We start from the raw sequence: 13247 nt of genomic DNA, 5'->3' as shown, positions 1-13247 counted from the left end.
AAAAGTTTTAAAACCATGGTTACATTCTCTTTGGATGGAACAGTATTTAAAGGAAAAGAAAATAAAAATTAATAAAATTACTTGTGTGTCTAGGATTTTTGTCACTTGCCCTGACATCTGAGAAATGAGGAAAGAAAGAGAACTGAGAGAAAGCCTAAAACACACTGCTTAAGAGTTGATAATAAGTATTTTTCAAATTTCAGACTAAGTTCAGGGACAGAAAGGAACAAACAGAGGTATTCCTATGACTTAAAATTCCATTTAATATATTAGTGCGATATTGCTTGTGGAGATAAATTACACAAACTAAGCAATTAGTAAAGAACTAGCTATATGTTTTTAAAAGTCTGTATTCTAATTTACACATATATATATACATATATACTCTTGTTTCAGCAACATTTATAAAACAATATGTGGGCTTAAGTATATATGGATCATTAAGGAGAGTATTTCAGAATTATGTTGATGCTTATATGGAAGAATATCGCTTACATATCACTAAAATATTACCGTGTATAAAAATAATGCTACAAAGTAAAATCACTAAGTTATGTGTTATAAAGTTTATTACTTGAAGTTTGTTTTCAATGTTTTTTTCTTTAGTCATGATTCTTTATAATTTTTTAATAATCCATGTCTAGATAGACTTTATTTTTATGCTATTTTCATAATGCTTTAAAACTTTATCAGCTTTGCTCTTACTTTACTTAATAATCTTAGAGTGACAAATATTGCAGCAGGGCCAAGGAGACAGCTCAGTGGGGAAAAGCACTTGCCACCAAGCCTGAAACCTTGGCTTGATTTCTCGATCCCACATGGAGGAAGGAGAGAAGCAATTTTTGAAAATGATTATCTAAACTGAACCTATGTACCACTGCAGCAGTGCATATGCAATAGTCATATACATATATACATATATACGCACTTTAGGTGTGTCTATAATAAAATACTAAAAAATAAATATCCTGATGTCTAGCATACAAGCAAGTATCTTCAAAAGAGTAATAATATCTCAATTGTTGAAATTATTTAGACTTCATTTCTTGAACATTATTTTAAACTACTAAATAGGATTTAAAAGGTGGCTTTGCAGAAATGTAGCATTACTCATTTGAAAACCAATGATTTTGATACCATAGGGAATGCTGTGGTTTTTCTCAGCCTTGCTCAACCCCAATGTAATGTTTCAATGGCTCATGGAAAGCATGAGAAAAAAATAGCCTCATAGTTTCTCTCCCTTTTAAGAACACTGAGATTTTATTAAACAGACTGTATGAATAAGGCTGCTTCTAGTACTGTAAAAGGAATTTGAATTTTTAAAAGGCATTCAACCTTACTTCATGTGTTTCCCTAACCAAGACATACTAATGCTTCATAATTCCCAGTGCTTGGTAACAGACAAGGTGCCACACTCTCCTTGATTTACTGACACAGGGCTCTATAGAGACATGAGCAGTCAGATGAGTCACCAATGCCGATGCTGCCAAGCAACCTCTACACACAGTGCTGTCTATGGAGGCAAATTTGAAGAGAGAGATTATGTGCTTTATCCAATATAGAAATAGCAAGAAGAAGAAAAATAATGGGATTATGTAACTCATTGAGTTGAATCAAATCTATACATTCTTAAGCCCTGAGACTTCTCAAATTGGACTCTTAGAGCACACCCCATGCTTCAAACCATGGCTTCAGATGCTGTTTTCGGCAAAGCCCAGAAAAGAACTGAACCATTTAGCCAGTTAAAAAGAAAAGTTTCCTGAGTTTGTCATGTCAGACCTTGCTGGCAGCTGTCATTCTTCACAAGTACCAATTTCAAATTCTAATGAAAACACTATTCACAGAGAGATTTTAATTGGATCAAATCTGACAATCGATATTTTAGAAAAGACATCCCTACTTTTAAGTGCTTTCAAAATAAGTAGCTACTTGGCAGAACGTAAGATCCAAGCAGAAGTGTGCATGCCTGCCTTCTTGGATGCGTATCACGCCAATGTGTGCTATATGCGTTTTCTCCCAAAAGGGGGCATTGTATGGCCACTCACCTGAGCAGTCAAATTTAGTAAGTCAGTGTGCTGGGGTTTTTTTCTTTTATATCATTGACAAAGGATTAAAAATACCTCAGTTTCTCCTCCTTGTCTGATCTTTGTGAACTTAATCCTGTACAAGACTGCAGAAATTTCACAGCATTTACTAGTTTGAAGATTGCTTTGATTTGGAAAATACTATGCTAGTTGAAAACAATATTAGTGATGGGTCAAAGTAAAAAGCAATGACTAAACCCCCATAATATTTAAATGCCCAATACAGCATAAAGATTAGAATTTGACTACATTCAAATTTCTTTATAAAAAGCTAGAATAAATGTTTATCTTGAAAAATGTATTATTAACAAATCTTAACCCCACATTATTTTCATTAATATCAAAAATAGTCATTACCTCGGTTATAAACTATATTTTTCTGCTTTCCCTTCCCATCACCTCTGCCTTGTGCAAATGTGTTTATATCTATAGGCAGACACATGAATATATTGATGCTTACATGTATAAACTCTTACATAAAACACATAGATACATAAATATTTTGTAAATGGCTATACAAAATATAGCTTCAATTATAACCACTCATCATAATGTTTAATTCATCAAAAAATAGTTGTATTTCCTATAACTATTTTAGTAAGTGGATAATGAGACAATGACCCTGGGTAGAGCCCACCTAAGAATCCTCTTTCAATATTTATTAAAAACTTCCAGCCCTAGGAAATCCATTCAGCAACACAAAAAATGCCAACTTCTAAAGGGTCAAAAGAAGAAAATATTACTTCTCAAGTCAATAGTTTGAACTTGACCTAGTACCTTCAATTTTTTGGTACAAAGTGTTAGCCTCAGCATGTACCACTTTATTACCTAGCCACGGAAGACTAGAACTGTCTACAATACATATTTATTTTAAAGTATAGCATTGAAATATCAAAAATGTAGAAAATACGTAGCTAAGTTATCATCTCTACTGATATTTTTCTTAGTGATAGCACTGTTAACATCGTGGAATTGATGTTAGCATTGTGGAATAGATGTTTCAAAACAAACTTTAAGAGGTTTGCTCTTTACAAAAACCTAATGGTGAAATGCATATAATGCATATATATGCTGACATCATTCCTGTGATATGATTAATGAGAAAAATTATGCAACATATCAAAAGCTGTTTGAAAAATGAGGAATTGTAGTTGTTTATAAAATCTTCCCAAGTTTTGTGTGAATCCACTAGCTCAGAGTTCATCCTGTTTAGCCCTTCCAAAGACAGGCAAATGAAGTAACTCTTCAGCGAGCCACACTGATTGGCACAGGGTAACAGATATGTGTTTGTTTCTCATATTTGTTTCTTTAATCGCATCAGTCCCTTGCAACCCTCTACTAAATTCCACTTTTATAGATATTAGAAACATGGCCTATGCTTTTAAAATATTTTCCCCCCAATTTATTAGTCTGATATTTGCATGTGAATTGAACACTTTCCCTTGCAAAACACACAAGCAATGGATTGGGTTTGAAGATGACGCTATCTCGGCATGGCTGCTAATGAGAAGCTTCCCATCCTAATGAGAGGGCATTACAGTTTTACATTAGTGGTAAACAGACGAAATGAATATGTCAACACTCTTCAGTCAGTGACAAGTAAACGAATCAATTAGTACATAGAGTCTTCCATCGAACAGTTACTATTTCAAGGAGTTGTCTTAGAAATGTCACAACCGTTGCAACAGGTTCCAGTGGAAAACTTACAGCCTTATTTGTGAGAGCTTATTATTTACATCATAAAATTATGCTATAGATGTATGAGTAGTTGTTTAGTCTGTGCTACTGCTGTTATGATTAATGTAAACAATGCCGTGAGCAAAGACAGAGTATAGTAACTTTTAGAATATCAATTTGGGAAAATACATGCCTTTTCTTCTAGCCCTGTTTCATAGAGAATCTTTCTTTAAAAAGCAATTTTTCTCGATGGTGGAATGTTTTGTAACAAAGACACGAAGTTGAGAATCCTTCTAATTTATTCTCTGAAATTTCTTGTGTTAATTTTGTCAAATCCTTGTATTATACCAGTATCTGGATATGTTAGCCAAACTAGGGGTGATGGCTCCATTATTTGGGAATATACTTAAGTTTCTGAATAAAGAGATGCTTTTAAAAGTTTAACTTCTTAAGTTTTATGCCTTGGCCAATGAAGACAAGGTTGTGAAATATATGTAGTCAACCATCTCCAAGTTCCAGGACAAAAAAGAGCTTGACCCTCCTGTGTGGCTCCCAACTGACACAAGAGCATCATCACAGCAGTTTTTGAGCTCTTTGCTGATTAGTGGCTCAATAATTAATTCTGCCAGTTCAGTTTCAAGATACACAGATCTCTGTTCTACATATATGGTATTCTGTGTTTTCAATTACATTTTAGGAAATAAAATATTTACTTCCCATCATAGTAATGTCTAAGATGTCTGAAAAAAAAAACCCTGAAATTTAAGAACTCTGGAAAATTTTAGGATACCTTTTTTTTTTTTTTTTTGGTCTAAGTCTTTCTTTGAAAGCCTTTCTTCATTCTTAGAGAATCTTAAATCACCATTCTATTCCAAAGAAAATATGAATAGACCTAGATTTTTCCATTAGCTCTCATGGTAGCAGCCTTTCAGAGGATCATGTATATAAGAACGACCCAGAGTATAATAAGATGTAATTGCACTGTGTCCATCCACCTCTACTGTATCATGTGGGCTTGCAAGAAAAACATCAAGCCTTGTTAGACTTTCATAGAAAGTTTTTATTCTCTTTAAATTTTAAGGGCAATCACTTATACAGGTTTCTTTGGGGGGTTTATTATTTGGGATTATGTCTTTTATTTTCAATAATACACAAATGAGAAAAAAAGAGAGCAAGAAAGAGAAAACAAACTCAGCAAAGAACAGTTCAAAAAGTCCAAGCTGTACTACGTTTGAGATTATTTCAAATTCACTGCAGCATCTGAAAACACTCCCATTAAGGTATGGATTTATGTCTGTGGAAAACTTGGTATATGTTACCAAAGAACAGATTATGTCTTCTAAAAAGCATTAGAAAGAGCACCATCTTTAAACACTCGTTAAAACTCACTTTTGAAAACACCATCTATTATCAGATACTAAAAGAGTCAATTGCCAGAACAACCCTCTATTCTCTAAAGTATTCTGGCAACAAAACCTTACAGTTGGCTGTTACATAGTTATTATTTTACCAATGAAAGAACAACATACATCCAGTATAATTCAATCAGAAAATGGAAGTGGGTGAACACTGTTCTATTCATGTAATGTGTTCTGGTAAGTGACCTTTTAAATTAAATACTCAGAAACTGGACCAAACTTATTCTCATATAAATGAAAAGAATTCAACATGAAACTCAGACATCCCTTTGAGAATTCTATGCAAATAAAAAAAAACCCCAGCCAAAGTTACACCTTTTATTCATAAATATTTGCATCATTTAGTTTTGGGTCAATTTAACAAGAGTTTATGCCCTTTCTTTTGAGGATGACAGCAAAGATGACAAGCAGTCCCTGTCATGCCTGTCCTTATGTTACTAGCAAGTCATCCCCTAGAAGTTGACTTTCTGTTAGTTACCAGAGGAACAGGCGAAATATGGAAATTCAGTTTCCTTCTAGAGTAACACACATAACCAGCACTTAAGAAACCTTTGGAAAGTGATCCATGTCCTAGTAATTAAAAACAAAAGAAAAGCAAAAAACAGTAGGAAGAAAATGTCCTTAGACTTGTGCGACAATTCTATACAATTCTACAGTAGGCCTTAGATGTTCTCTATGCTGGTATAACAATGAGCAAAACACATGAGACATGGCTGTGACTTCCTGGTGGCATGCTTTAATTCAACCTAAAAATTAACAGCAAAATAAGTCAAACCTTGGGTCAGATGCTCTTTGGTTTAAATCGTCACTGCCTCCTATCATTTTGGTTAACTTAGTGGATTTTAAATTAAGCTGGTTCTTCCATCCTCACTCCATTAAAAAAAATCAATCACCAAGAACAAGACATAAATTTCAGAATGGTTTTGTTTATGAGAATTCATGTTTCTAAGTCCAACCTCTCTATACAAACTATTTTAGAGGAAAACAAAAACAAAAACAAAATAACAACATAAAACCCCAAAACAACTAAAAAAAAAACCCAGGTGTTTTAACATAGCATTTTATTACAACTTAATCCCATCCTTGAATGATTTTCTTTCAAGTTTCAACCATTTTTTTTTAAAGTAGTCAGTTTCCTGGTGGTTGCAATTTAATTAAGTAACCTTTCACACTGAGCAAAACCCCAAAGCAAAAGGGTCGTTAATCTTTCTAGTGATTAGATACACCACTAGAGCCTCAAACATTTACCTCTCCTTCCCCGCAGTGGAAATGGTTTTAGGAGGATCACGGTTCATACCTCACACTCCCTGGAGCCAGAGATGGTATATGTGCAGGGACCAGATCCATTAACCGATATATCCATGGTCTCAGAGTTCGTCGGCTTGTAGTCCACGTAGTATTCCTGTAAAGGGGAATTCATTTGTCTCTCGGACTCCCTCGCCTTTTTCCGTCTCCTCTTCATAAGTGAGTGCTGTTGGAGTTGTTTCATGCTGGCTGGGTACCGTTTCCAAGACACATAGATCACCAGGAGAATCATGGCCACCGAGAGGAACAGAGCCACGCTCCCTGCAATGATTTTGTGAAAAGACACATGCTCATACTCATGATCCGTACCTGGAATTTGAAAGCCCGGGGATGGGCTCACTGCCTCCAGTGTGGCTGGGATGGCATCCGATTTGAAGATGGTAGGTTTGGGGAAGAACGGGGGCTTCTGGGGAGTTTGAGGCGCCAGGTGTGATCTTTCTGTGTTGACCACCTGGACATCAGAGCAGATATTGTAAGTCTCCACAGCATCGCTAACCTTCTCACCCTGTATGTGCTTAGGCCCTGCACATATCATGGTACTTTCTTTATTCCCTTTGAAGTTCTTCAGCCAGTAGAAGAGAGGGCAGATGCTCCGACTACATTCCCACATGTTTCCCGACAAGGTGATGGATATTAAGGATATCCACGCATTGACAGTCTCCTGGGAGACATTGGTGAGCTTGTTGGAATCCAAATTCAATTTCTGCAAATTGGGGAGGCATTTGAACGTGCCAGGCTCGATTGCTTGGATGTCATTCCCTGATAAATCCAAGGTATGCAAGGAACTCCAGGTCCACGTTAGGCCTTGACTGACAGAGCGGATCCTGTTCCATTGCAGGTAAATGGACCGCAGGTTGAAGAGACGAGGAAAATGAGCAAAGTTGATCTTGGAAAACTGATTATGCTCCAGATGAAGCTCTTTCAACTTCAGAAGACCAGCAAATGCATTTCGAGATAAGCTTCTGAGACGATTGTAACCCAAATCCAGAAAGTCAAGGTTCCGGCAGTCTTGAAAAACCCTTATGGGCACAGTCTTTAGAGAATTAGATCGCAAGTGCAAAATGATAAGTTTCCGGAGGCCTTTAAACTGCTCAGATTGTAAGGTCTGAAGTTTGTTGTAGGAGAGATCCAGGTTGCGGAGGTTGGGGACTGGGTGAAATGTTTTATTGTGCAGATAGGTAATTTTGTTGGAGCTTAGAATTAATTCTTTCAGTCTGCGGATCCCTTGAAAGGCATCTTCATCTACTGAGCTAATGTAATTATGGTCAAGATAAAGCCATATAAGCTGGTTAAGGCCGGCAAACTGATTGGATTTGAGTTTCTGAATGCTGTTGAACCTTAAGGATAAACCTTGTGACCCTCCGGAAATGTTCTCAGGGATGTCTGCAAAGGCGTGAGACTCACAGTATACAATCTTGCCATCACATCTGCAGTTCTTTGGGCAAGCTCTCTGCGCCCCGGTCAGCATAACCAGCAGCAGGGTGGGAAATAGCACCAGAAGCACACTCATGCCTTTCAGCTGCGTGATTAGACGGAAACCTACAATAGCAAAGAGAACACAGATACACACTGTCGGACAGTTGTCATACAGCACCTCTGGCTCCCCCAGAGCAGGGGTATCCTCTCTAATTTAAGAACGGGATAGGAACACATTTTAACTATTAAAAATCTTACTTCCTTCAGTGCCCCATGCTTGCAGTTTAGACCTCATTCTTTCCTCCTTAGATTTCATGACATCACAGGACTGTAGTACTGTGACAAACCTCTCTGAGTTTCAAGAGTGTTACTCTATCCTAACCCTGGAAAGCTCAGGGCATTGCTTTTTATTGGATGCTGACATTTGAATAACAATAACATTCAGCCATCACTGTATCGACCCATAGTACTGAACAGAAGTAGACTGCATCTTTTGGTAAGGTCAGAACCATTACTTAGGAAACCTGGTTCCAGCACCTCTTTCCTAGTTGAGCAAACAGGCTGTGATTTAGCAAAAAGGGCTTCCGGGATGCTGTCAAAGTAATCCAAGTTTGTTCTGCCTGAATTACATACTGACTGCATATAAGGGCTGCAATCTCTGAGCCCTGAAAACTGGCACGGGAATATATACAGACAGCCCACAGTACATGGTTCATAGCAGTGCGAGGGGCTTTGGGGTGGTTAGGAAACATTTATTATTGTGTACTTTGGCCCCTTGTTCAGGAATACATGAGCTAAGATACATGATCACCCATACCTCAGATACCCCTAGCCCTAGTTAAGAGATCAAGTTTGTATACAAAATATGCAGAATATAAACTAATCATCATATTAGATATATTGCTGTTTTTATACCGGTATAGTTGCCCTGGCATATTTGAGATCTAAGGAAGGAACTGCTGTCAGCCTCCCCACCATCCTGACCTCCTCAAATCTCAGTGACAGCTTCTCCATCTCTCCCTGTTTCCATTAACTTCAGAAAGCCTGCAAAGTTGCAATCTATTAGCCTTTATGCCGCATTTTCAAGTCACTGCGTGTGAGGGGACTCCTCTCCACCTTCAACAGTAGGTACATTATTTTGTAACGGGAAAGAGAAACAGACAGAGTGACTACTGCAGGCTGTAATTTCTTTTTAAATAGTCATCTTTTTAAGTAAGAGATAAAATCCTAGTTTAAAAATTCTCTCTCTCTCTCTCTCTCTGTTGTCTCTTTTTCCTTTTTGCTCTTCTTCTTCTATTTATCTATTTATTTACTTAATTTTAAATTTAACACCATCCTGCACTCTGTTTTCTTGTCAGCTTCAGACTCATTGGAGTCCAACCCAGCTTTCCCAGACAGGAGAAAGAGGAAGGGGAAAAAGCCAGTCACACTCGAAAAAAAAAACAAAACAAAACAAAAAAAAAAAAAAAAAAACAAAACTGGCAAATGACTACTGAAATTTGGAAGCTGTATTCAGGATACAGCTTCCAAGATCAAACAAACCTCCGGTGCCACCTCTGATAAAGTAGGGACCCCACCCCTGCACCCACACAGCCAAGTGTTAACAATCTTCTTGACAGCAACCCGAACACAAGCGTGGCTCAGATTATCAGGAAAGAGAAGCAAACACGGTATTTATTTCATGCTCTGTTCCCAAGCTGTGGATACGCAGACGCTAGAGACAGTCTTAAAGCTATCCCTCCAGCGTGTGTTTAACTCCGCGTTCTGCATGTATAGATTAAAAAAAAAAAGGAAAGAAAGGAAAAGAAAAAAAAAAGAAAACACTGCCAAAAGAAAAGGATCTAAAAATATAACAACTATAGCGAGACAACCCTAAAGTAGAGGTTGCCGCTTTGTGCCTGCTTCCTGGTGTTTAACAGCTAATGCCCAGCTGAGGATGCGGGGTTAGGATCAGCTTTGCTGAGAAGAAAACAACAAAAGTTCGCTTACCCATCCTTTGTCATCCAAAAAACGTCTGCCCCCCTCTCTCAGCTTTCTTCTTATTTGGTCTCTCCTGTAGAAATCACCACCACCTTCATGACTCAGTGCAGCTGTCATTCAAACCGTTCTGAGCTCGCATGTGAGCCAGTAGCCCCATGTAAACTTCCCCGGAGAGGACAGGCAGACACATACACAAAAATAATATAGATATACGTCTACTTAAAAAAAATCAGCACGGGGTGGGATGAAGGGGCAGGGAAGAGGAAGCCGCTGGTGGTGGGGGGGGTGCGGGAGGGGGGAGGGCCTCTAGGCTCTGAGGACCATTGTATAATTCACTAGGGACACATTAGCAGTAAATTGGCAATCTGTGAAAAGAGCTACAGCTCATCGGAGGTAACCAACTTCTCTGTGGGGAAAAAAAAAGAGGGAGAGAGAGAAGGGGAGAGAGAGAGAGAGAGAGGAGAAGGGGTAAAAAAAGAAGAAAAGAAAAGAAAAGGAAAATCCTCAGAATACCTGGCATTCCTTATTGTGCGGGCTTTTGCCATTCCCAGATAAAGCAATTCATCCTCAGGATTTTTCAGCTGTTGAAGCAAACAGGCCGCCTGTGCTGTGCGAGACCCCAGTTTAAAAGCTATGCAGGCTAGGTTTATCCATTTAGCTGGTCAGGTTGAAAGTGTTTTGTAGCTGTGCTGAGAGGCAGCCCTTGTCTAATTCAGAAGGCTTTCCAGAGAGTGATGGTGCTCAGAGCTGGTCGGTGCTAATGCTCGAGTTTGTGATACACTGAGTGCCCTCCGCTGGAGAAAACAGATTGCACATTAAAGACAGGAACAAGTGAGCTTGTCAGGGCTGTGCAGCCTTCCCCGCTCAGAAAGGGAAATTAAAGGCACAGGATCACTTCCCCCCCCCCCCCCCGCTCCAGTCCTGTAAATTATAAAAGGTTTACGGCTGGGTTTATGCTTCACAGCTGCAGCAGCTGTTAGCAACTTCCTAGGTCTCTCTTCCTCCAAATGTCTGTGATCAGTAGGTTGGGAAAGTTGCTCTTGGTTTTAAATGGTTTGCTGGGTGCCACAGATGAGATTGTCTCATTTTCAATGGTAGGAATAATTTGTATTATACTTATGATCGTTGTTGCTTTTTTTAATATTTTTAAAAGACCACACATAAGGATGCCATCCCATTCTGGAGAGAAGACATAATGGTTGATTAAAGTTAGTTAATTGTGAAAATTTTAAGTCTAATCACTCCCTTCTCAGAATAGCTGTCCATAACACCTATTCTGTCTGCTACTTTGTACATTTATCAAGTGATTTATAAAATGACTTTGTAAAAGTTTATGTATGTAACTTAAGTGTTTTCTCAGATGTAGCTGAGTTACCAAGTGTCTGGGTAACAGAGACTGAATGGCAAACAATAACTGAATTGAAGCTTGTCAATTTTATTGCAGTTCCTTCCCTTAACACTCATTCACTTTTGCAATGAACTTTTTCTTATGCAAATTATTTTTTTGTTGTGCAAGCCCTCCTGAAAGACACAAGACCATTCCATCCCTGTGTTATCCTGGCACTTCTCTAAAATGTTCAGGCTATCCTGAAATGAGGACTGATGAAATCATAAAATATCTGAAGCAATTTTCAAAAAATCTACACTCCTCCTTGAATTTGTAATGGGGAACCTCGAAATGATAATAATATGTTATCTGCATTTAAAAAATCATTTTACATGTATAAGTATTTTTCCTGCATGTATATGTGTGCGGCATGTGTGTGCCTCAAGCTTACAGAAGCGAGAAGAGGGCATGAGGTCCACTGGAACTGGAGTCATGGACAGTCTCTGCGTAGTTCTGGGAATAGAAAGTGAGTCCTCTCCAAGAGGAATATATGGACCACCAAGCTGTGTCTCTGGCCCCATACCTCCAATGTTGTATTCCCCAGTGTTACTTATTTTATAAATATTTTGACAGATATTAACCTAAGTATACCTAGAATAACCAAAGAAAATAAATGCAGTGTAGTGCGGAGACTGCTAGGTGGTCAGAGGCCTAATTCAGCAGCTTTGAGAACATCAAAGGGCTTTTACCGAAACTTCTACAGCTGAAGTCAATTCTCACAAATGGATGATATTTAGAAATATTTTGGCTTTCGATTATTGGATCAAATATTATTTGTTGAAATGGAATGAAAAGATGACAAGCACTCATAAATTCACTCAGATTTATGAGTAGAAGGTCACAGACACTTGTCTAATCACTAAGATTTCTCAGAGGAAGAAAAAAGGGATCATTGGTCCCCTACATACCTCTCTCCCAAGAAGTAGTACCTGAGCTTCTATTTTAGGAATGTGTGCTTTTGGCTGAAGACTTAATACCTATTAAAATGCAAATTCATATCACAAGAGGCAATATAATTGTGGGTACTAAAAGGAAATAAATCAATCAATGAAAATGATACATATACAAGCTCTTCAAATTATTGTCGTTCACATGGAGACATAAAACCCACCCATGTATTCAGTGGTAGAAATTTAACTAAGGGGAAAATTGTTGATTCCAAAAAGAAAATCACCAGTAAAATTAAAGGAATATTTTTGATTGGCTAACTGGATATTTTGCATAGAATAGGTCAGGCAAGATCAAAGAACCCAACGCCTAGAAGAAAATGAAAAGCAGTAGTACTTTTATTTCCAGGAACATTTTTATTTGTGTGGGAGGGGGAATGAAATGTTCAGAGCAGATTTCGGGTGGAAGACGGAACTAGTGTGTATTTGATTTCATCGGCTCTGATATTTTGTCTATATTTTCTACTTTCTCATCTCATAAATATGTAGTTAGGCATGATGTTTATCTATCTACTTATGTATAAGATTTCTTCTGTTTGAATCTACAATATGAGAACCATTTTCGATGGTTGATTGGAAAAGTATCATTTTTGTATGATAATTAGCTTATAATACGCGAAGAGTGTGAAGATCTGAGGTTGGAAAGATGGATCAGTAGTTCAAAGAATTTTGTGGACCTGTTTCTTTCCTGGATCCAATAACATTAGCAAATAACTTACCATCCTTCTACCCCATCCCCATTTGCCAATTCCCTCCTCTGGTAATAGTAACCTAAACCTTTTACTTTACAAGTGGAAAAAGAATTGAGATTTAATAAGCATGGTGCATACAACTTGGAGGCATCTCAGCACTGAGGAGTCTAAAGAAAATGTCCACACAACTGTGGGTTATGAGTCTTTGTCTTAAAAACTAAGTTATATTCTCTAATAAATAATGTATTTCAAAGTTGATAAAATATTCTATTCTTCTTTTTGAAGATGTAGTCAAAGTGATAAGATGCAATGTACACACTATGATGATGTAGACTGATATG

At 37.7% G+C, this 13247-nt stretch overlaps 1 protein-coding gene across 7 annotated transcripts in view; it reads right to left on the bottom strand.

Moving 5' to 3' along the window:
- The window catches only part of Lrrtm4 (leucine rich repeat transmembrane neuronal 4), a 790914-nt gene extending 780168 nt beyond the window's left edge, over positions 1-10746 (bottom strand). Inside the window, exons 1-4 of one of the 7 annotated variants that reach the window (XM_063286521.1) lie at positions 10394-10702; positions 9890-10042; positions 6477-8023; positions 4801-5925 (exon numbers count right to left, since the gene is read on the bottom strand). In XM_063286521.1, coding sequence (XP_063142591.1) covers positions 5842-5925; positions 6477-8023; positions 9890-9893 — 1635 coding nt within the window. In that variant the 5' untranslated portion in view covers positions 9894-10042; positions 10394-10702 and the 3' untranslated portion in view covers positions 4801-5841. Of the gene's footprint in view, positions 1-4800; positions 8024-9889; positions 10043-10393 lie in introns of those variants that run through there. The other 6 variants (XM_008763025.4, XM_008763026.4, XM_063286520.1 and 3 more) reach the window with 6 other exon arrangements.
- Positions 10747-13247: the final 2501 nt, after the last annotated feature.

The sequence above is a fragment of the Rattus norvegicus genome, chromosome 4 (assembly GCF_036323735.1).
Source record: "Rattus norvegicus strain BN/NHsdMcwi chromosome 4, GRCr8, whole genome shotgun sequence".
In the NCBI taxonomy this organism is placed as follows: Eukaryota; Metazoa; Chordata; class Mammalia; order Rodentia; family Muridae; genus Rattus; species Rattus norvegicus.
Note: the sequence above shows the minus strand (reverse complement) of the source record. Positions and strands in the feature narration are given on the sequence as shown.